The sequence below is a fragment of the Myotis lucifugus genome, unplaced genomic scaffold (assembly GCF_000147115.1).
Source record: "Myotis lucifugus unplaced genomic scaffold, Myoluc2.0 scaffold_318, whole genome shotgun sequence".
Classification (NCBI taxonomy): domain Eukaryota; kingdom Metazoa; phylum Chordata; class Mammalia; order Chiroptera; family Vespertilionidae; genus Myotis; species Myotis lucifugus.
Genome location: NW_005871366.1, coordinates 1,041,690 through 1,065,804, shown reverse-complemented (window position 1 = coordinate 1,065,804; position 24,115 = coordinate 1,041,690). Strand labels below are relative to the sequence as shown.

At 44.2% G+C, this 24,115-nt stretch overlaps 2 protein-coding genes across 7 annotated transcripts in view; one reads left to right on the top strand and one right to left on the bottom strand.

Moving 5' to 3' along the window:
* The window catches only part of XPO5 (exportin 5), a 50,392-nt gene extending 31,072 nt beyond the window's left edge, over positions 1-19,320 (top strand). For 2 of the 5 annotated variants that reach the window (XM_014465988.2, XM_014465987.2), the window contains 13 exons: positions 76-257; positions 8,371-8,471; positions 10,112-10,208; positions 11,033-11,169; positions 13,086-13,183; positions 13,710-13,756; positions 14,209-14,306; positions 14,928-14,990; positions 16,285-16,367; positions 16,796-16,903; positions 17,023-17,160; positions 17,305-17,469; positions 17,637-19,320. In XM_014465988.2, coding sequence (XP_014321474.1) covers positions 76-257; positions 8,371-8,471; positions 10,112-10,208; positions 11,033-11,169; positions 13,086-13,183; positions 13,710-13,756; positions 14,209-14,306; positions 14,928-14,990; positions 16,285-16,367; positions 16,796-16,903; positions 17,023-17,160; positions 17,305-17,469; positions 17,637-17,774 — 1,455 coding nt within the window. In that variant the 3' untranslated portion in view covers positions 17,775-19,320. Of the gene's footprint in view, positions 1-75; positions 258-8,370; positions 8,472-10,111; positions 10,209-11,032; positions 11,170-13,085; positions 13,184-13,709; positions 13,757-14,208; positions 14,307-14,927; positions 14,991-16,284; positions 16,368-16,795; positions 16,904-17,022; positions 17,161-17,304; positions 17,470-17,636 lie in introns of those variants that run through there. The other 3 variants (XM_014465989.2, XR_002832089.1, XR_001350587.2) reach the window with 3 other exon arrangements.
* Positions 19,321-19,983: 663 nt separating this feature from the next.
* POLR1C (RNA polymerase I subunit C) overlaps positions 19,984-24,115 on the bottom strand; it is a 4,921-nt gene continuing 789 nt past the window's right edge. Inside the window, exons 3-9 of one of the 2 annotated variants that reach the window (XM_006100584.3) lie at positions 21,975-22,082; positions 21,627-21,759; positions 21,228-21,347; positions 20,991-21,143; positions 20,697-20,846; positions 20,463-20,579; positions 19,984-20,341 (exon numbers count right to left, since the gene is read on the bottom strand). In XM_006100584.3, the coding sequence (XP_006100646.1) occupies positions 20,223-20,341; positions 20,463-20,579; positions 20,697-20,846; positions 20,991-21,143; positions 21,228-21,347; positions 21,627-21,759; positions 21,975-22,082 (900 nt within the window). In that variant the 3' untranslated portion in view covers positions 19,984-20,222. The remainder of the gene's footprint in view (positions 20,342-20,462; positions 20,580-20,696; positions 20,847-20,990; positions 21,144-21,227; positions 21,348-21,626; positions 21,760-21,974; positions 22,083-24,115) is intronic. The other variant, XM_023764145.1, reaches the window with a different exon arrangement.

Genomic DNA, 24,115 nt, shown 5'->3' with positions numbered 1-24,115 from the left:
CCTTGCAAATATCTAATAGCACTTTTGTCTTTTCTTCCCTTTTTATGTTTACCTTTCATTTTTGTTTTTCTGTAGATGAGCTTTTGTGTGTATAGCATTCTGGGTGTTGTGAAACGAACTTGCTGGCCCACTGACCTTGAAGAGGCCAAAGCTGGAGGATTTGTAGTGGGTTATTCGCCCACTGGAAATCCAATCTTTCGTAACCCCTGCACAGAACAGATTCTGAAACTTCTTGACAATTTGCTTGCCCTTGTAAGGTGAGTCGGAATAATGTTTTTATGTTTTTTGTTTGTTGTTATTTTTTTACCTTAAGAATCTTAAAAAGTTGAACCTGTCTTATTTCTTCAGATCATGGTGGTAGTAAATGAGGCATTAGGACTCACTTCTTTCTAGTGGGGGGCAGGGTCTTTTTTGTAGTATGTGTGTATTTATGAGAGAGAGAGAGAAACATGATTTGTTGTTCCACCCATTTATGCATTCATTCGTTGATGATTGTCATGTGCCCTGACCGGGGATTGAACTTGCAACCTTGGTATATTGGGATGATGGCTCTAACCAACTGAGCTACCCAGCCAGCATGGCCTTTTTTAAAAAAAAATAACATTAGTTCTGCCCTGGCCAGGTGGCTCAGTTTGTTAGAGCATCGTCCTGTACATCAAAAGGTTGCAGGTTCCATTCCCAGTCAGGGCACATATCTAGGTTGCAGATTTAGTCCCCAATTGGGGTACATACAGGAGGCAACTGATCCATGTTTCTCTCCCTCTCCTTCCCTCCCTTCCCTTTCTCTCTCTCTCTCTCTCTTATCAATAAAAACATATCCTCAGGTTAGGATAAAAGAAATTATAATAACATTAGCTCACTTGCATTGTCTTACATTCCAAGTGAACACATGATGCTAATCCCAAAATGGCTTTTCTCAATTTCAACCTCCTCTGTGTTCTTCTACTTTTTTATGCCTCATCCATACTTTTAAACTTGCTAAGTTTTATTTGCTCTAAATTTTTGCCACTAAAGAAATTGTTCATTGGGAGCAGGACAGTTGCTTTCTGTAGTGATGCTTCTCTGGGTGGTATTCAAATGAGCTAATCTGAATTTATCAGCAATGACTCTTGATAGCAAATGGACCAAACATCCAGTGGCTGATCATGCCAAAGGAAGGCATGATACATGTTCCACCTCCCTTTCCTAGGTGTTTATTTTTCAAAGCTAGGTCCTTAAGCCAGCAGCATCAGCTTGTTTGAAATGCAGAATGGGGTCCCACCCCAGACATATTGAATCAGACTCTGTATTATAACAAGATTCCAAAGTGGTTCTTGTACACATTAAAGGTTCAGAGTCGTCCTGGCCGGTGTGGCTCAGTTGGTTGAGTGTCGTTCCATGCACCAAAAGGTCGCTGGTTCGATTCCCGGTCAGGGTGCATGCCTGGGAACTAGCTGTGCAGGAGGCGGTCAGTGTTTTTTTTGTTTTCTCTCTCTCTCTCTCTCTCTCTCTCTCTCTCTCTCTCTCTCTCTCCCCCTCCCCTTTCCTTTCTTCTCTAAAATATCAATAAAAACCTGATTTTTTAATAAAGGTTCAGAATCACTGTTATAAATTACATGAGCTAATCTACTCAAATGGAAGTAGGTCAAGTCTAGGCTTGTTAGTTACTTGATGTATGTTTGATGATTCAGAGATGCTCTCCACGGAGAAAGATAGGCTTTGGATAAAATTCAGTTTTAATTAGCCAAAGCAAAATTCGATGCTTACATCTCAGTACTCCTGAGTTACAGGTTAGGGCTCTGTTACAATGCTTTTTGGCCTCTGATACAGGGTGTAAGAGTGGAGTCTCAACTGAGCAAAACAAATTACTCATGTCTCAGAGACACTCTGCTGGCAACAGACAGCTTAGACCATAAGCTTAAGAATCAAAGGTTTAAAGAGCTTGTTGACGACGGTTTAAAGAGGAGTGTCTGAAAGAGTTGTCACTGTGGATGTGTCTGTGGAAATAGGCAGTGTTTTGTTCTGATTTTAAAAGGAGAAAAGAGATTTCCGTAAAGAAGTATGGCTTGCATATTGAGAGGGTAAAATAGCCAAGGAAAGGTTTGCTTCCATACTGATGTTTTTAAAACCAAAAGGTTCTTCAGCTTAGAGAAATGTGAAAGTGATGAAGTCAGATGCGACAGACTCAAAGACCCAGCAGCCTTTTTAGGGCTGTGGCCAGAGTCCATGCGGTGAGAACCCCACCTGGAAACGGTTCGTTCCTGGCTGGACGACGAGGCCACAAGAACAGCGTGCTGGTCACCTTGATGTGTTTCTAAGAGTTCAGTGCTTCTGGGAAGTCAGCCAAAAGGTGTTTTGAAAATGTTGGCTGTAATTAAGGAGCATTTAGGTTCCTTGAGTAGTGTGCAGCTGGAGCTATTAGAGTTTTGTCTTGTTTTTGTAGTAAATTTTATCTTGAAGTATAATATAAGGACAAAGTATATAGATAATTAAAGGGCACAAATTAAGAGTGCATGTAGGTGGATTTTCACAAGATACATACATATAATCAGCACCCAGATCAAGAAACAACCTTATCCAACAACTTTTCAAATCATTACCTGCCTCTCAAAGGTACCCCTCATTCTGACATTTAACGTTTTGCCTGGTTGTTTTAGCTTTAATAAATGGAGTCAGAAGCATGCACTTCTTGTCGGGCTTCTCTTGCTCAATATTACGTTTGTGAGAGTCATCTGTGGTGTTCACATATAGTTGTGGTTTGTTCATTCTCATTTCTTGTGTGGTATTCCATTGTGTGAATATGTTGAATCTTATCCGTGTAGCGTTGATGGACTTTGGGGTAGTTTCTAGTGTTTTCTTATTACAAACAATGCTGCTGTTAACATTCTTGTAAATATCTGTTGGTGTACACATAATTTCTTTTGAGTTAGAAGTAGAACCCTCCATGTAAGAGTAGAATTCCTGTTTTATAAGGTATGCGTATTTTCTGTTTACATCGATAGAACCAGATAGTTTTCTCAAGTGGTGTATTAATTTACAATTTGCATTTCCACCAGTTGGAGCTGGGAGTTTCAACTCCTTGTCAAATAGTCTGATAAGCAAAAAAGCGTCGTGGGTTCGATTCTGGTCAAGAGCATGTACCTCAGTTGCAGGCTCAACCCCGGGCCCTGGTTGGGGTGTGTGCAGAGGCAAACAATTGATGTGTCTCTCTCACATTGATGTTTCTCTCTCTCTGCATCCCCCTCCCTACCACTCTCTTTAAAAATCAATGGAAAAAAATATCCTCAGCCCTAACCAGTTTGGCTCAGTGGATAGAGGGTCAGCCTGTGGACTCAAGGGTCCCAGGTTCGATTCCGGTCAAGGGCATGTACCTTGGCTGCGGGCACATCCCCAGTAGGGGGTGTGCAGGAGGCAGCTGATCGACGTTTCTCTCTCATCGATGTTTCTAACTCTCTATCCCTCTCCCTTCCTCTCTGTAAAAAATCAATAAAATATATTTTTAAAAAATATCCTCAGGTGAGGATTAACAAAACAAACAAACAAAAAAAGGTGTTAGAGCTATGCTATCCACTATGTTAGCCACTAACTGTTGTAATTAGTTATTGAGCATTTGAGATGTGGCTAGTTTGAGTTGAGATAAGCTGTAAGTATAAAGTACACACCACATTTTGAAAACTTATTGCAAAAAAAAGAGTGTAAAATAGCTTGTTAATAATTTTTAATGTTAATATGTTGAAATTTTTTTATGCATTGGTTTAAATAAAATATTAATTTAACCTATTTCTTTTCACTTTTTAAGTTTGGCTGGCTAGAAAATTTGTAGTGGTTTACATTGTATATGTGTTGGATGATGTTGTTTCTAGTGGGTTGGATAGAGGACAGATATGGGGAGCAGAACTCTCCAGTTCTCAAAAGGTTCCTTGTCGTCATTATCTGTTTATAATAGCAGCTTTTCTGCTAGCTTGAAGTTTGTTACATTGTTTCTGTTTATCTTCTGTATGTTCTGCTGAAATCTTTGTGTGTGAAGTCTTATTTAGCATAGAGATTATACTCGTAGCTGGTGATACTAAAAATATAGGGGTTGGCAAAAGTAGGTTTACAGTTTTGAGAACTCGAAACAGTTTATTCTTGTCTTTTCTTTTTTTAATATATTTTTATTGATTTCAGAGAAGGAAAAGGGAGAGATAGAAACATCAATGATGAGAATCATTGATTAGCTGCCTCCTGCACACCCCTCACTGAGGATTGAGCCCACAACCCGGGCATGTGCCCTTGACTGGAATCGAACCCAGGACCCTTTAGTCCACAGGTCGATGCTCTAGCCACTGAGCCAAACCAGTTAGGGCTATTCTTGTATTATTATTTATTAATTAGTGTATTATTTATTTGTATTACGACTATAAACCTACTTTTGCCCACCCCTGTATTTCAAATAAGTACAGATTATCCAAAAGTTAAAACTTTTATTACCTAATTGTCTTTTTCTTTGCCACGCAGTAACTAGTCCCTCTTTTTTTTTTTTTTTTTAAATATATTTTATCGATTTTTTACAGAGAGGAAGGGAGAGGGATAGAGAGCCAGAAACATTGATGAGAGAGAAACATCGATCAGCTGCCTCCTGCACACTCCCTACTGGGGATGTGCCCGCAACCAAGGTACATGCCCTTGACCGGAGTCGAACCCGGGACCCTTGAGTCCGCAGGCCGATGCTCTATCCACTGAGCCAAACCGGTTCTGGCAGTAACTAGTCCCTCTTAATGTGGAACCACAGAGCTCTAACTTGCCAGTGTGTCAGGAAAGGTGATAGTTCAGGAGCCTGAATATTACTAGGTGTTGTAGATGCCCCTGAACAAGTGACCTGGAGTCAGAGGTATCAGAGAAGTATGTACTCTGAGTCCTCCTCTGCTTGTGCATTAGAGGTGCGGCCACTGTGTTGGTACCACCTCTTGAGGAGGAGGAGAATACAAGGAATACAAGATTCTGTGGTAGCTCCAGGGACATTTGACATGTGATGCACTAACCCTTCTGTTTTCTAAATTTTCTCTTGGAATCACACCACCCTTTAATCAAAGAATAAGAAACAGCTCATCAGCTTTCTGTCAAACTTAATTTCTTCAGGAAACTGATATTATCAGAGATCATTTTATAGTATCAGACATCTTCCACATAAAACTCAATTCAGGAACTAAAAAGATGGCTCATTGCAGTTTTTAAAAGTAAATGGTGCCCTGGGTGATTTCTCTCAGTGATTAGAGAGTCAGCCCGCAGACCGAAGGGCATGTACCTCAGTTGCAGGTTCCACCTCCAGCCCGGTCAGGGCGCGAGCGGGAGGCAGCCAATTGATGTGTCACATGTCAATGTTTTTCTCCCCCCCTCCTCCCTCTTCTAAAAAAATCAATGGAAAAATATACTCGGGTGAGGATTAAATAAATATGCTACAACATGGACAAACCTTAAGGACATTATGCTAAGGGAAATAAGCTCGTCATAAAAAAAGAAATAATTGTTGAAAGAAATTTCAAACCTAAAGAAAGGTTTAAAGAGTTTATTTGAGCCAAGGTTTTGGGGCCAGTCAGGGAAGCAAAATCTCAAAGGACTGAGATATAATGCTCCAAGGAGTAGTAATTTTGCAGTTTATTTTATACATTAGAACAGCGGTTCTCAACCTGTGGGTCACGACTCCTTTGGGGGTCGAACGACCCTTTCACAGGGGTCACCTAAGACCATCGGAAAACACATATATAATTACGTATTGTTTTTGTGATTAATCACTATGCTTTAATTATGTTCAATTTGTAACAATGAAATTGGGGGTCACCACAACATGAGGAACTGTATTAAAGGGTCGCAGCATTAGGAAGGTTGAGAACCACTGCATTAGAATCGAAGGAGAAGACATAAGGAAGATTACATGAAATCCATTGGTGGCAGGTTAAGAGCAGAGAAAGTAAAGCAAGAGAAATCTCTAGGGTTGGATCAAAGTAAAGTGGAGAGACACATGCTTCTTTTACATTGATGGTGCAGGATACTTGACATTTAACATACATAGTTGACAGAGATATGCAGGTAAAAGATCATAATGAAGAATGTTGGGGTTGTCTGACCATACTGGGGTGTTTATCTTTGGAAGTTTGTAGAAGAGATCATTTTGACATTTTATGTATATTATTCTTGGACAAAAACAATGGACAGAACTTACTCCAGGTAGAGATTAATCTATCATATATATAGTCCTTAAGACCTGACTTCTTTCCATTATAATCTGTTCAGTTAGGAATTTTTACATGATCAAAGCATCCTGTGTGGTTACTTTCAGTCATTGATCTTGTCAGGCTTGCCAAGTAGCTCCATTTTTGTTCATGTACTGTATGATTTCACTTGTATGAGGTACTTAACGTAGTCAAAATCATAAAAACAAAGTGTAATGATGGTTGCCAGGGGCTCAGGGAAGGGAGGAATGGGGAGTTTTTGCTTAATATGTATAGAGTTTGTTTTAGAAGATGAAAATACTTATGGGGATGGATGGTGGTGATGATTGCACAACAGTGTGAGTGTATTTATACCACTTAAACTGGACACTTAAAAATGGTAAATTTTATGTTATATGATTTTACCACAAGAAAAGTAAAGCCTATTGCAAATGTTAGTGTAAGCAAGTCAGGCCACCGACTGGGAGAAGGTATTTGCAAACCAGGAGTTGCAAAGGACCAGTTTCCAGTAATTCTACCTGTTTACACCCACCACAGAGAAACTGTCACATGTGTACGCAGGGAGACCTCTTCAGAAAAGCTCATTGCTGGGCTCTTTGTATAAGCAAAAGAGTGGAGACAATTAATTAGCTTTTAGTAGGAAGACGGGGAAATAACCTGGAAGTAACTTATTATGTGACATTCTAAAATGTAGTTTAGCCGAAATCGGTTTGGCTCAGTGGATAGAGCGTCGGCTTGCGGACTGAAAGGTCCCAGGTTCGATTCCGGTCAAGGGCATGTACCTGGGTTGCGGGCACATCCCCAGTAGGAGGTGTGCAGGAGGCAGCTGATCGATGTTTCTCTCTCATCGATGTTTCTAACTCTCTATCTCTCTCCCTTCCTCTCTGTAAAAAATCAATAAAATATATTTTAAAAAATAAATAAATAAAATAAAATGTAGTTTATCGTAAGTGACTGTATTATCAAGTGTACATGGTTAGATCTTAAAAACAATGTTGAGGATTGTTTGTGTTTTCTTAGTAAGCATGGTCTAAATGTGCATCTTAAATATGTAACCTTGCTACTATCTGTTATATTTTTAGCTTTCTGTATGTTTGAGATGTTTTATAATTAACTTTTAAAAGAAAAATAGGTAGTTATGCTCTTTGGCTGTAGATTGTTCAGTAGTACCATTTGCTCTTGGCAAGGAGGGTCTATTATAGATAGCAAATAGAGGGGTCTATAGTCCCATGGGTGGCAGGTAAGAGGGGCTATACCACAGATGGCAGGTAGAGGGGGCTATACCACAGATGGCAGGTAGAGGGGCTATACCATAGATGGTAGGTAGAGGGGCTATACCACAGATGGCAGGTAGAGGGCTATACCACAGATGGCAGGTAGAGGGCTATACCACAGATGGCAGGTAGAGGGCTATACCACAGATGGCAGGTAGAGGGCTATACCACAGATGGCAGGTAGAGGGCTATACCACAGATGGCAGGTAGAGGGCTATACCACAGATGGCAGGTAGAGGGGCTTTACCACAGATGGCAGGTAGAGGGGCTATACCACAGATGGCAGGTAGAGGGCTACTGTAGATGACAGGTAGATCAGGTCCACAGTCATTCCTGCTTAGTCATACAAAGCCAGTAACTGCTCAGGTAAGTCATTTTGGTGGGGAACAGGCACACATTTTGGGAACTGGATGTTCCTCCAGGGGGCTGAAACAACTGTCAGAGCATTGTAGGGCCCATGTTCTTGGAATGGAGACAACACTTGAAAAATGGGAGCATATTACCATCACTCTGTGTTCCTCCCTGTGCATCCACAATGCCTCTGACATTGCATCCTGTACCATTGGCAGTCAGAAGATGGAGCGCCAAGGCACAGCCTCAAGTTTTAAAGGAATTTGCTTCCTAGCCTCAGACTGTGATATTGCCTAGCTATCTCAGAATTTGGTTTTCACCTTGATTGCTTTGAGGTTGTGTACTATACAGCTGTACTTAATAACTTCAAGTCTATTCTCTTTTCCAGGGAAGCATCTACATGTATATACTGTGTTTTCTCCCCCTGCCAGGAGTAGTGGTGACAGGGAGATTTGTCTATGTGGAAGTGTAGTGTCACTGAATTACAAGGTGAAACCCACTCTTGCCTTCTGCAACAAACTAGGAAAAGTTCATATAGCATCCTTTTTTTCTTTTAGAACTCACAATACTTTATATGCACCAGAAATGCTAGCCAAAATGGTAGAACCTTTCACAAAGGCTCTGGATATGCTTGAAGTGGAAAAATCTGCTATTTTAGGTAAGACATCTAGCCTTTTTTTTTTCTTGAAGTTCACCTTATCTCTAATGGGCTCCTCAAGCAGCCTCAGTGTGCCTTGTGTCTCCTTCTGGTCATGGTACTACCTTGACCGCCCGTTTGTTCAGAAATGCATGTATGGAGTTCCCACAGGCATTTACGTCATTGTCTAAGCATACAGAGAAGGTCTTCAGAGGCAGTTTCCCACCCCACATTAACCCCTCCAGGTAGTGATGTGTGTTAGAGCCTTTAGATTGTAAATAAACCATAGTTTTTTTACTTGAAGTATATTAGCATAATTTTATGCCTTTTATGTATAGGGGAAAAAATATTAAAACAATTAAGCTTAGATAGCTTTTATCAGTAATATGTTATCAAAAAATTTTAAGGAATACTTTCTAAGCCATGTTTCCTGGATTAGAATGTTGCTTTAACTAATTTTTCCCACTAGCAAATAACTATGCAGTCATAATTGTGACATACGCTGTGAAGGAAATGATTGAGAGACTGTGTTGGGGAGGAGTCAGAAGATTGCCCCCCAGTGGAGTCTTGAAGGATGAATAGGAGCTAACAAGAGGAGAAGCTGAGCATTCTGGGCAAACAGATACAAGATGCTAAGGCAGGAACGAGCTTGGTGTGTCCAGGAAATAGAGAGGGCCGACTCATGTGCCTGGAACGAGAGAGAGCAAGGCCTTGATGGTTAGAACTTAGAGCTGGAGACATCCATAGTTGTCTAAACCTTGTGCCTGTCTCTGAAGCTTCATGCTGGCTCTGAAGCTTCGTCACTACCTCCACAGTATCTCTTCGTTCCCAGCCATAACCTTGGGCCTAGCTGTGGATAAGCAATCCAGTAAGCATGTTAACGAGAGGAAGGGTGTTAGTTGGCCTTTCCAGAGCTTATGTCTGTCTTGGCCTACGTGGTCCTGGGCCATTTCCTTTGGCACCACTACACGTAAAGTCCATGTTGCAGAAACCAGTAAAAATAAAACTGCCAAGAAATGTTTTGCCATTATAAAAAGTAGGTGTTGCTTCACACACACACACACCCTTGCATTCAGTTATTCACATTAAACCAGGAACTCCTGCTGTAGGAATATATGGCCAACCAAACCATACTAGAATGGATAAACAGTTCCTTCTGGCAGCTTCCAACCATGAGCAAGACTTGACATATAAAATAACCTCTGATTAGAAGTATATAAGGCAATTATTATACCTAGGTAAGTGGTTTTCATGTTGATCTGTTGTCATCTTGGGCTTTGCATAAAATTTAGCTTGAAAAAGAGGTTCCACACTTAAAAAGGGAGGCCCCCCTTCCTTATGGAGAGATCATTTTGAGTTGTCATTGTGTGTTTTGGTACAAGTCCCATCTGGAGAAACCCAAGCAAAAGTTGGAGTATCCGGGTCTAGTCTCGAGTCCTGGGTCCTTAAATAGCTTTCACCTTTTCCTACCAAGACAGTAGAGCTCTTGGCACCTCCAGCTGGTAGAAGACTTGGCCAGCTGCTTGGCATTTATAACGCTCCTCATTTATAATGCTCCTCACCCCCCCCTCCCCAAACCACATCTGCCTGTGATCGCGCTGTGTTGGTAAGTTGGGACTCGGCAGTGGGGCAGCGTGCACCTGACCTGTGTTTCTCTGTAGGATTACCTCAGCCTCTCTTGGAACTGAACGACTCTCCTGTTTACAAAACGGTCTTGGAAAGAATGCAGCGCTTCTTCTCCACCCTCTATGAGAACTGGTAATGAACCAATGCAGCCTCCACATTCTCTTCCTAGACGTGTGTTGTGTAGGAATGGCCATGGTTGGACTTTTGATCTAGAATTAGAGTCAGGTAAGATGAGGCAAAATTTTGACAAGGAACTAATTCTAGTGTCAAGTCAAAATGAACAGTTTTCTTACATTTGCTCTTTTATAATTGTCTCATGTGCCTCAGCCCTAGCTGTGACTTGGTAGTTTACTAGTATGTGCAATGTGTCTGTTTCCGATACATAAAATGATGAGACCAAAGCAGAAGATACAGTGGAAAGGATGCATTTTCTCAGCCCTCACGATGCAAAGCCTGCCTTTTATGGGATACTGGGAGGTGGCTGGCCAGATTTTGCTTTCAGGTCCGAGTTGGGGGGCAGGGAGGTGAGTGGCCCTCTGTACACTGCCACAGCCTCGGCCTCCCTGACCCAGAGCTCTCATCAGCCAAGCTAACAAGAGGCTCTCCATTGTAAATCTATTACTTAGGAAATAATGAAGGTACTGTTGATATTGGGTACCAAAGGATACCAACAACTGGCTTTCAAAGGATGCTGAACCTGCTATCAAGAAGTTTCCTTAAGAGTGGGAGGCAACGGGTGTTATTTTCACTTTTAATAAAAGATTAAGTCCACATCTTTGAAGTACACTAATTAGGTTAAAGTTCTCTTAAGGAGTAAATATAATTGCTCTTCTAGCTGAGAAGTCTTATTGTTGACTAGACGTCTCTGTACCAAAAATCCATGGCACAGAGATTTCCCGGGGCAGTCGGGTGGCAGTAGATGTTGAGTGTGTCATTGCCTGTTATTTCCCTTACAGTTTCCATATCCTGGGGAAGGCAGGCCCTTCCATGCAGCAGGACTTCTACAGCGTGGAGCACCTGGCTACCCAGCTCCTCAGCTCAGCCTTCGTCAATTTGAACAATATTCCTGACTACCGCCTCAGACCCATGCTTCATATCCTTTCCAAGTCCCTAGCTAACCCAGAAGATTGAATACAGGAACAGCTCATAGGCACTGGAGGAGGCAGAGCTGAGCTGCATGGAATAGATGGAATCTTATATCTAAGTATATAATAACCATGTTAAAAGGACAAGAAGATTGTCCGGCTGGGGGCTCGGTTGAGCATCATCCCGTTCACCAAAAAGTTGCAGGTTCGATTCCCACTCAGGGCACATACCTAGGTTTCAGATTTGATTCCTGGTCAGGGCATGTCTGGGAGGCAACCAATCAATGTTTCTCTCACACATCAATGTTTCTCCCTCCCTCCTTGTCACTCCCTCTCTCTCCTTCCTTCCTCTTTCTCTAAAATCAATAAAAATATCCTTCGGTGCCCTAGCTGGTTTGGCTCAATGGTAGAGCATCAGCCTGTGGACCAAAGGGTCCCAGATTCGATTCTAGTCAAGGGCATATACCTTGGTTGCAGGCTCCTCCCAACCCGGGCCCTGGTCAGGGCGCATGCAGGAGGCAACCAATTGATGTGTTTCTCTCACATCAATGTTTCTGTTTTTCCCTCCCACTCTCTCTAAAAATCAATGGGAAAATATCGTTCAGTGAGGATTAACAAAAATATTTATATATACTAGTGGCCCAGTGCACAGATTCATGTACATGGAAAGGAAATTAATTAGAAGAAATATTTTACTAGTAATGTCGCCATTTGCCCTTTATGATAGGAGTGTCAACCAAATTCATGATTGACAATGACAGATCAAAACACACACGTGTGATTGGTGCCAGCGAGAGCTTTATATATATTGCACATGCATGCAATTTAATTTTTTTATATATATATTTTTTTTATTGATTTCAGAGAGTAAGGTAGAGAGAGAGAGAGATAGAAACATCAATGATAAGAGAAAGTCATTGATTAGCTGCATCCTGAAGATCCCAAACTGGGGATCAAGCCCGAAACACCGGCATATGCCCTGACTGGGAATCGAACCCTGACCTCCTGGTTCATAGGTCGATGCTCAACCACTGAGCCACGCCAGCTGGGCTGCAATTTATTTTTAAATTGCCAGTGCGCATCATATGTAACAGCTGGTCGGTCGGTCGGACATACGATCAGTCACTTTGCCTTTTAAATATAGAGATATTGTTTTTGTGAGGATTGAAGAAAAAAAAAAGGAAGAAGATTGAAGTAAATAATGGGAAGGCAGTCCAGGGGGGCTTGAAAGCTCATTGCTAGGCACAAATCCTTATCATGCCACCTTTTTTTTTTTTTTTTTTTTTTTTTTTTTTAATTTTAAGGGAAAGGGGGAGAGAGAGAAACATCAATGATGAGAGAATCATTGATCGGCTGCCTCCTGCATGCCCCCTACAGGGGATTGAGCCAGCAACCCGGGCATATGCCCTTGACCAGAATCAAACCCGGGACCCTTCAGTCCGCAGGCTGATGCTCTATCCACTGAGCCAAACCAGCTAGGGCTACCATCTCACTTTCATCCTTTTTGTATATTTTGTCAGGTGCTTCTTCTTTGAAATTGCACTCTCGTACTTCATTGTCATTTGGATTTTTTTTTAATCTTTTGTTTAGTATCTTTTTTCCCTGCGTTATAAGGAGAATAGTGAAAGAGAGTTTATCGCAAGAATGTCCCTCCTATTTTCCGCCCTACTTTCAGACAACTCAGTGCCTAAAACATGCAGCCGGGTAGGAAGGACAGTGAAACTAAATATATCATGGAAATGAGTATCCATGCAGCGTAGGATTTTCAGAAAAGAGCCTGAAGATGAGGATGTTCTTGGCATCTTGCAAATCCTTTGTTGGTTGACTCTGCCCAAGGATTCGACCTGTTGCCTGACACATAAGGGTGCTTTAGAATGAGGAGGCATGTGCTCACGTACTAAAGCTTCTTAACCTGCTGTGGCATGGGTCTTTGTGAAGCCTCTGGTGCTCTTCTGCCCCCCAGAGCACTATGAAGCCCTGGTGTCTCCCATCCTCGGACCTCTGTTCACCTACCTCCACATGGTAAGAGATTGGTCAGGAAAGGTGCATGCCTCTCAGGAGTCTTGCAAGTCAGGAGCTTCTGGAAGTGTTTCCAGCCTTACCAGGATGTCTGTGCAACCAGCTCGTCCTTGCTGCAGTGGACTAAGCAGCCTCCCAAGAACTAAACTGGTTTAATTGCCCACAAAACACCTGCAGAGTCGGTGTCTGCTCCTAACTTCCTGTTACCTGAGGAAAGGTGATCAGAGGAGTGCCTCCCCTGGTTCTGTTTCTCTGACTCTGGAATTAAGCAAGGGGCCAGCTGGGTAGAGAACAGATGTGTCCAGAGTGACTCAGGAATTCTAAAATTGTTGATCCTTTCCAAGCAAAGATGTTAGGGGTGTGAGAGGTTACAGAAACCATACCTGGTTTTTTAGCCTGTGGGCCTCCCCAGGCTCTGTCTTTGAGCCTGCAGTCATCCTTGGCTAATTTTAATCATGAAGTACCTTAGATATTATCTGCTCCAACCTTCTACACAGTACTAGCACTTCCTTCCTTTTTGTTTTCCCAGAGGCTTTCCCAAAAGTGGCAAGTCATCAACCAGAGGAGCCTGCTGTGGTAAGGAGCATCTCTTCTCCTTGGTGGATGAGCTGGAGCCAAGCTGGGGTGGGGGAAGATCAGAGGGGAGAGGCGGTTTCTGCTGTCCCAGGGCTAGAACAGCAGTGGTTTATAGTCATTCTCAGCCTAGATGAATGATAGGTGGCTTGTCCGTGACCTTTAGGCAGACTCAGATAAGACTCAGACTTCATAGGGGGACCTTCAGCTGCCTTAGGAGAATGCTGAGACTTCTTAGCCACTTAGGCTTTTGATCCAGTACTCTCTGCCAACTGGATATAGTCACAAGTCATGTTCCTCAATGGATCATGCTGTCCATTCCCAACATGTGCATGGAATGCAGACCAGAAGCACGCCAGGAGAAGGAACAGGGCACAGTTTAGTTAGGGTCACTGCATTTCTTATCCTTCGCTTTTTTGCACTTCATGGAACCTTGACCCTCTGGTGTTCTGCAGTGGAGAAGATGAGACTTCAGAGGAAAACCCAGAGTCTCAAGAGATGCTAGAGGAGCAGCTGGTGAGGATGTTAACCCGAGAAGTCATGGACCTAATCAGTAAGTGGCATGTGGGAACCAGGGGAAGTAGAGAATTTTTCTGGAGAAAGAACTGGTCACCCACCCAACCTCATTAAGGCATGTTTGCAGCAAATACTAACAGGTTGGTGAGAAATAATTCACTAGGTAGAAACAAGGTAGTCCTTAAATCAACCTCTGAACATTTTATGAATGGCAAACTGAATTATATTTGTTCATACTAAGGCCAGAATATGAGGAAATGGTCTAAAATAGCAGGAGGAATTCAGATTAATGGTAGGAATAACTTCTAGCTTTGTCAAAATAGGGGGAAATTTTTAATTCTTGGACATAAAGTTGGTTAATTTTTCTTTTTTGGGTCATTTCATTTGTTTGTGATGCAAAGTAGACCAAAGATGTATCAGGTATCCTCTCCTGGTCACTTAGTCTCAGGGAATTCTGTAATTTCCCTCCAGTTAATCTAACTTGAAGAGGGATCAGAAGTCTGGTCAAATGCCTTCATTTCTGTTGGTGAAGCTGATGTTCCTGGACAGTACCTCACTTTCTCCCCTCCTCATCTGCCCAGAGACAGTTTGGGATCATTGGCCTGAGATGGCTGTTGTCTGGTGGTAACAAGCCAGTAACCCTGCTTTCTTGCTTTAGCGGTGTGCTGTGTTTCAAAGAAAGGTGCTGACCACAGTGCTGCTCCCCCTGCAGATGGAGATGGTGAGTCTGTTGCATGGCCCTTAAGAGGTCTATCCTTAGGCTCCTAAATATTGTCCCTTCTGTAGCCAGGTCGGTTCTGGTAGAAACTCTTTCCCTGGGTCTGATGTGGATGGATGTTGTACATCTAGATTTCATCTCTGCTGGCCACCTTGCTGGATTCCTCCAAACTATACTCCATCTCAGAGCCCTTGCACTGGCTGTTTCCTCTAGAATGATTTTTCCTCCCAACTATATACATGGCCTGTTCCCTTGTTTCATTTGGGTCTCTGCTCAAATGTTAACCTCCAATAAGTCTTCCATGACCAACTTATCAAAAATAGCAACTCCAACCATGCTATATTCTCTGCTCTATTTTTCTGTTTTGTTGTTAATCCTAACCCAAGGATATTTTTCCATTGGTATTTATTTATTTTAAAATATATTTTTATTGATTTTAGAGAGAGGAAGGGAGTGGAGAGGGATAGAGAGATAGAAACATCAATGAGAGAAACATCGATCAGCTGTCTCTTGCACGCCCCCCACCAGGGATCAAGTCCACAACCCAGGCATGTGCCTTGACTGGAAATCAAACCATAACCTCCTGGTTCATAGGTCTATGCTCAACCAATGAGCCACACTGCCGGGCTTCCATTGATTTTTAGATAGAGTGGAAGGGAAGGGGTGATACAGAGAGAAACATCGATTGGTTTCCTCCCACACGTGCCCAAACAGGGCCTGGAATCAAGCCTGCAACCAAGGTACATGCCCTTGGCCGGAATCGAACTTGGGACCCTTCAGCCCACGGGCCGACGCTCCATCCACTTAGCCAAACCAGCTAGCAAATCCTCTGCTCTATTTTTCTTCAGGGCACTTACCACTATCTGATGTTACTTTTGTTTTTTTATGATGTCACCTATTATTTATGAATTCATTTATTATTTGTGTCTCTCACTAGAATTGTCAGCTCCCACCAGGGAAGGGACTTTGTGCTATTCCTGTGATATCCCCAGTAACTAAATTAGTGTCTACTACAGTAGGTCTTCATGTATTTGTTCAATGACAAGTTCCTCACCAATGGCAGCTTTTTAAGTAACCATCCAGAAAACCTCACTTCCCACCGTTTCCCAAATGTACAGCTAGATGGCTCTCTAGATCTGCCCTGGGCAATGGCTTCTGTACCCTTTCATGAGGCTTGACTCAGCCGCCAGTCAGCCCAGGCTACTGAACTCTCCTGCATTCTGTGAGCTTCTGTCAGGACAGGAGAGTCTGCTCTGCTCTGAAAGGCTGGAGTTAACATTCTGCTCTCTGCTTACAGATGAAGAGATGATGGCCACAGAGGTAACCCCCTCGGCCATGGCAGAGCTTACAGACCTGGGCAAATGCCTAATGAAGCACGAGGTGGGTGGAGGGCAAGGTGATGTTTCTCCTTCTCCAGCTGTGGAGCCAGCTTCCACTGTTCTCACTCTGATGCCTTCAGAAAAGTTTTGGGGTAATGCTCCTTTATATGAGTTAAGTTCCTGGTTCCTGAAGTTTGAGAAAAGAGTGGGAAACGCTCAAGGCCATGTTGTCTCCCTTGTTGCTGTGGGCAAAGGCTCTCAGAAAAACTCAGAAGCAGGCCCGAGCTCTGTCTCCTTCCTATACGTAGGTTTCCTCTTCTATATTGGTTGTTTTTTCTTTTTGACTGTCTGATCTACATAGAGAGGAAATAAGCCCACTTCTCTTATCATTTTCCTGCTTACCTACTATTAAAACTCCAGCTCCTGATACATAATGCTCAGAGAAAGTTGTGCTTACTTTCCCATTGTAATCGTTCATCCTTCTCCTAGGATGTTTGTACGGCACTATTGATTACAGCCTTCAATTCCCTGGCCTGGAGGGATACTCTGTCCTGCCAGAGGACGACTACCCAGCTGTGCTGGCCCCTCCTCAAACAAGTATGGTTATTTGCCCCTTCAAGGTTTGGGTCATAAGGATTGACTGAATCATTTGGAGGAATTGGGGTGCTGGGGCCTTCAGCGTCCCACTTTGGCCCTCAATATAGCTGTCTCCCCAGGTGCTGACAGGGACACTGCTCGCAGATGCTGTGACATGGCTTTTCAGCAGTGTGCTGAAGGGCTTGCAGACGCACGGGCAGCATGAAGGCTGCATGGCTTCACTCGTGCACCTGGCTTTCCAGATCTACGAGGCGCTGGTGAGTGGGCAGGATAGCCAGGCTTCACCCTTCACAGCCGGGCCTTACTCTAAGTGTAGGCAGCTGCCAAGTTGCTAGTGCTGCATGGGGGAAGTGGCAGAGCCCAAACCTACTCCATTTAGTGGGTTTATCCTTACTTCTCAGCGTCCCAGGTACCTGGAGATAAGAGCTGTTATGGAGCAGATCCCTGAAATACAGAAAGACTCTCTGGACCAGTTTGACTGCAAGCTTTTGAACCCCTCTCTGCAGAAAGTTGCTGACAAGCGCAGGAAGGACCAATTCAAACGCCTCATTGCTGGTTGTATTGGGGTAGGTCATGCATCTTCCTTTGTGCTCCCAACCACCTTGCAGTCTTAGATGATGTGTTCAGGCAAACCAGAAACCAGCTGTATTCATTGACCATTATGGTGAGATTACCTTTAAAACAACCCACTATCAGGGTCCAGCATTAATTCTTTCTCATTTGTTTTCCACAGAAACCTTTGGGAGAGCAGTTCCGGAAAGAAGTTCACATTAAGAATCTTCCATCACTTTTCAAAAAACCAAAACCAGTGTTGGAGACGGAGGTGCTAGACAAAGAGGAGGGCGGCCTGGCCACCATCTTTGAACCGTGAATCAAGCTTTTGGGCATTCTTCCTTGGCCTTTATTGTCATCTCTTCTCCTTTGTAGCTAATCTCTAGGCCCCTCTCCACTGCCACCTCACTTACCACCATGGTCAGCCTGGAGAGATCCAGGTCTGGAGCTGGAGAGTGGGCCCTGTGCAGGGCTAGAAGTAATTATACTAAAGTCCAAAAAGGGAGTTAGGGCTTACACCACGCTGTCTAGACCTCCCAGGTATCTTCCATTCTACTTGGAGTTTTGGCTTTTCCAAGAGAGAAAAGCTAGAGCAGAGCAGCCCTTCTCCCCAAGCTCTCCCGCCCCCATGCAGCCATACACATGTGCGGAGTGGTAACTAGGGGCGCTATACCCAACACTGCAACTAGCCGACCTTGTGGCAAGGGCTTAGCCCTGAACGACTTGTACCAGAGAGTTTCTCCTGGACCACTGCAAGTCCCACTGAGTCCCCAAGCTGCTGGGCTGGCAGGAAGCCTTCCCCATCCCCCAGGGGCATGTGTGGGTCAGGTGCTGAGTGCTGAATTTGGCCAGTTTCCTCACTGTTTGAGCAAGAATCTGGTCAGCTGATGGGATCCATGGTATAGGCTACTGCTAAGCTCTGGACACAGTATCAAGTGTACCTTCAGGGACCGGGGCTGGGTCAGCATCAGTAGTGCTAACATTCCCCTTAGAGCTCACACATGCCCTTCCTTGAATGACCTCTCAGTGTGGTTTCCCCAGCCCCAGGGTCTACTCAGGCACAAGAGCCCCAGTACCCCATCTAGTGTCACGTGATGCCATTGGCATCTAAGGATAATCCAGACCAACGAGGCTACATCTGTGACAAGCAGCTAGCAAAGCCACTGGTCTCTCGTAGGACTAGCTGAGTCCAGGTGCCTTCAAAAATCTCTTGGCCTTTCCGGTCCCTGGCCACTTCTCTCATGGGCCATTTCCAAAAGGAAATATGCCTTCCTAATGTGAGCTCCAGTCCATTCTAGAGATCACTGGATGGTCCTCTAAGTGTAGGATACATGGATGCAGGACCCTTGCCTTGAGGTCATTGCTGGCCATAGACAAGCTTAATCCATACAGAAACTATATAGTGTGTGTCCATGTGTTCTGCAAAAAGACAGAGGGCTGTCATCAATCCACTGACGAGGGTTTCAGTGAGGACTGAGTGGAGCAGTGTGGGCTGAAGCTGCAGCTTTTAGCTGGAGCTGGCCCCCAGGCAGGGGAGGCTCAGGAAGAGAGAAGCTGGGGAAACAGGACTTGGTGTCTGGTATAGCTGTTTCTATGGCACATACTTGTCCCACGTCCCGGGGGTGGTATTCTGGACTTGTCAACTGTGAAGGCCATCTCAAAGCATGGTTCCCTCCAAACCTGTTAGCTGTCTCCTCCTCTCTGTAGTGGGGCTGTGGAGGGCATAGTTGTATTTATTGTGTTGTACTATTTTTAACATCTTGTGACTTCATGCTAGAAGTTTTCTATTGTTTATAGAACCTTTTTGTAGAAACATAACTCTAAAGCACATCTGCATGTCAATAAAAAAATCTCAATTTCATACAGAAAGCCCCATCTGACTGTTTCAAACTAGTGACGTACTTCAGGGTAACTGTTCCATAAGAGTGGAGAGGAAGAACTGATGGACATGCTCTGTCAGGCTAGAAAGATTTCTATCCCTGACAAATGTAGACCAGGCAGCCCACACCACTCAGTGCTGTCATTGGTGGTTCTGGACCTGTCCCTGATAGTCCAAAGGGAATTGCTATTCTTCCTTATGTGTTTCCTTTTATATATATATTTGTATTGATTTCAGAGAGAAAGGGAGAGGAAAAGAGATAGGAACATCAACGAGAGAGTAATTGATAGCTGCCTCCTGCATGCCCCCTACTGGGGATCGAGCCAGCAACCCGGGCGTGTGGCCTGGCTGGGAACTGAGCCAGTGACCTTAGTTCCTGAGTGGACCCTCAACTGCTGAGCCATACTGGCCAGGCACTCATGTGGTTCTCTATCAGCCATTTCCTCAAGTATCCAAGAGGTAGGTTAAGTGGCATACAGTATTTTCTGACCGTGTCCCCAGAAAACACCTCAATTTGTCATTTCCCATGTAGGCCTTGTTGGCCCTAACCTGCAGTAACATCTGAGATCAGCATGCTGTCAGCGCCAAACCTATTTGAACTGAGGCCGCGTATTTGTGAATCTACCTGAAGTGGTTTCAGACAAAACACTTTTTGTTTGGATGTGAATTTATTTACATGGAGGCCTTATAAAGGCATAAAAGTCACATTTTATGACACATTTAACAAAATGTATTGACTAAAATAAAGCTGGAATTGTTCCAGAAAACTCAGAACACCTAGTCACACTAAGCTCTCTACAGCAGGCCTGTGGCAGCAGGTCAGAACCCAAAATCTTCAGCGTGCCTCAGCAGCATCCAAGCCCAGTCGTGCCAGTGAGTCTGCAAGCCTCAGTCCATCTGAACTGCATCTAGTTCATCCAAGAACCGCCGGCACTTGCCCATCAGTACCTTGATGGCTTCGCTCACCAGCACATCAGGTGGCAATACCCCTGTTGACTCGACAGAGACTGGGAACCAAAACAGACAGTTTAGCCTAGACCGCTTGCTAGATTTTACATCTGAACTCTGCAAGGAAGCTATAGCACCAAAGAGCTGCCCCCGACCACTCCCTGCAAACTGGATACTCACAGATATAATGGTCCCGAACCCGAGCCAGCCGTACAACCTTCTTCAGCTTCTCATTCCGGAAGACTTCCCTGCTGAAGGTATCTAGCCGGGGATTGGCAACCCTGGCCACCTTTTTACCTAATGAAAACAAACCATGTTATAAACACACGAGCCCAGAGCTTTCATTCTCTCTGCTACTTTCAAAGAAAATACACCTTACGCCCTGGCCTGAACAGCATCCCAAATACCACGTACCTTGGACTTCATGCACCTCGATAACACCAGGTGAGAAGCACCGGCTCAGCTCTTCAGCTGCCTCCCCTTCCACGGGCTCCAACAGTGTGATGTCCGGCAGGAGCCTGTAACTGGCTGTTGCCACAGGTGAAAACTTGGCATGATCTTTACCTAGAAGGGAATCAGCCTGTGAGAAAACCCTTCCTGACATTCCCAAACGCCTGTCAGTGACATCTTAGCTGAGTCCCTTAGCCACACCTCACCCCACTGTATTCAAACTGCCTTCCTCCCCAGGGCAGCTCATGGGGTTCTCACCAATGCCCTTGACACAGTGCATGAGTAGGTCAATCTCCTGGCCAGGCCGCAGCTGAGCAATGAGGATATCATCATGCACTGGTCGGATGGTACCCTCCGGGAAGAGGTCAGCCTGGTTCCCCAGGGGAACCCATGTCATGTGCCTGGTGTACACTGGAAGAGAAGCACATCAAAAGACCTCAGTCCCTAAACTTAGCACCCAACAGGTAGGCCCGCTGTCACACTACCAACACTCACCTTTGTGGTTCACATAGAGTTCATTGGGGTCAGAGGAATCTTTAGCAGCGTGGGGGTTCCGAGTACACCTGACCTGCAGCCGAAACTGCAGAGTGTCTATTTCTGTGCCTTCTTCATCTCCTGCACAAAGAGAGGAGGTGGCAGCTCTCGAAGGACTAGTGCACATCTGAGTGCCAGGCACCATACTGAGTGCATTACATTTCTCATTTAATCCTCTTAAAACAAATCCATTAAACTAAAGGCAAGTGTTCTCACAGATAACACTAATGTACCCAAAGATTAGTAACTTGCCAGTATAGTCGATCCAGGATTTGAACACAGGTGGTCTGATTTCAGAATCTACTCTGCAGAAAAGAGCTACTCCCCTTCTCCCAAAATTTCATTTTCTCAAGCCCTCACCTTGGTTCCGATATTCAAAAAGACGGGGATCAGCATGAATGGGAATGAGCCCCAAGCGATGAGCGAGGATCTCATCCTGGACAATGGATGTGTTGTTGTACACCAGGACCTTTTCCACAGCCATGGTTGGCACCTGCCCAACAAAACAGAATCATCTACCAAGACATAAACTCCTGCCTGCTGACACAGGGAAAGACCTCTTCCTGTAAGAATGCTTGATGAAAAATTTACAAATGAGCAGAACTGCTCAGCAAAATTTCAGGAAAAATAAACCTTGAGACAATTCTACGAGTGAGGTAATGGCAAGGTTTCCCCACGCAACTCACCCTGCCACCATGCCCCCAGTACCTCAGCTAACAGAATACGCCGAAAAGCATTGGCAATGGCTGCATCAATTCCCACCATGTCAAACTCCAATGTATTCTCATCCATGTGTACCACATCCACTCGGAAATTCTAAAAAAAAAAAAGGGGGAAAACACTAAATGAAGCTTGCTCTCTATATAGTCAATACCTTCCCCCTGGATATTCCCCTTAAACTATTAACATTCTTTTTCATCCAAAAACCTCTTTGCTCAGATGTCCCTCATTAGATGTTCCTTTCTCCCCCATTTTTTTTAACTATATATTTTTATTAATTTCAGAGAGGAAGGGAGAGGGAGAGCAAGAGAAATATCAATGATGAGAATCATTGATGGACTGCCTCCTGCATGCCTCCCCCCCACCCACCCCCACTGGGGATTGAGCCCGCAACCCAGGCATGTGCCCTTGACCAGAATTGAACCCGGGACCCTTCAGTCCACAGGCCGATGCTCTATCCACTGAGCCAAATCGGCTAGGGCTCTCCCCTAATTCTTTATTTGTTCTTTTTGCAATGTTTTTTTTGGTCCAAAATCTTAGTAGTGAGAACTTTTAAATTTATTGGGGTGATGGGTTCATAAGATCATACAGGTTTCGAGTGTACACTCTTGGATACATGATCTGTATATTGCATTGTGTACCCACCACCCAAAGTCAAATCATCTTCCATCACCATATTTGACCCCTTTACCCTTTACTATCCTCTCACCGCCCCCCACCCCTTCTCTCTGGTAACCACCATACTGTTGTCAGTACCTATGAGTTTTATTTATTTTTCTTGTTTGTTCAATTGCTGCTTTCCATCAGAGAGGAAGGGAGAGAAACATGAATGATGAGAAGAAATCACTGATCAGCTGCCTCCTGCACACCCCTACGGGGAATCCAGTCCACAACCCTGGCATGTCCAGACCAGGAATTGAACCATAACCTCCTGGCTCACAGGCCGATGCTCAACCACTGAGCCATACCAGCCGGGCTGTACCACATCTTCTTTATCCAATCATCTATCAAAGGACACCAGTTGTTTCTGTGTGTCTCTGCATTATGGCTTCTAGCCAGACCATGCAGAGAGACTATTCTAGAAAACATGCTTCCATACTGCTTAGTCCAGTTGATACTAAACCCCTATCTTGTTAGCCTTTTCTGTTGTATTTAGCACTACTTTTTCAAACTATTGCCTTGATTTCTGAGCACCAATCTTTTGGTTTTCTTCCTTCTCTGATGAATCCTAAATTCACTCACTATCTTCCACCTACTCTGTAAACATTATCCCAAGTTTCCCCTCCAGAGTGACCTCAACCGCACTCAGTCTTAGCAAATATCTGTACTGACAACTCCCAAAATACCTCACTTCGCATCTCAATTCAAACATATATTCTACTAGCCTGATAGACTTCTCTACCTGCAGGAAACTGAATGCATCATCAGTCCCCAAACCTATTTCTCATCAATGAATGACGTCCCCATTCATCAAAGAGTTCCCCAAGCTAGGCCACTTTACACTCCCCCCTTACAACCCATATCAATGCAATCACCAAACATACTTTCTGTCTCCCCTTTGCTCTGTCACCTACAGTCCCTAAGACACATTTCAATCTTGCCCACCACTCATGCCCATCCATTTTATACTTCTTAAAAAAATATTTTACTGATTTTTAGAGAGAGAGGGAGAGGCATAGAAACATCCATGAGAGACACATCAATAGGCTGCCACCTGCACGCCCCCTACTGGGGATGAGGCTGCAACCGAGGCATGTGCCCTGACCTGGAATAGAACGGTGACCTCCTGGTTCATGGGCCCACGCTCAACCACTGAGCCACAGCCGCCAGCCCATCCACTTTATATTCTAGCAATAATGAACTGCGGGGCCTTTCCCACAGCACGGCTCACACAGCCCTAATAATTAAGCTTCTCAGTTTCTCCTCACCCTTCGCTGTCCTCAGCTCCTCCCCATCGTTCTAGCCTCAGGCAGATGTCATCTCTTTAACGAAACCTTTCGTTCTTCTATCCAAGGGGTTCTCACCCTTGCCGGCACATAGAAACCACCTGGAAATCTTTTAAAAATCTTGATTCTTGGGCTCCATCTTCGGAAAATTGTTCCTTGGTAATGGGGGAGGCCCAACATTAG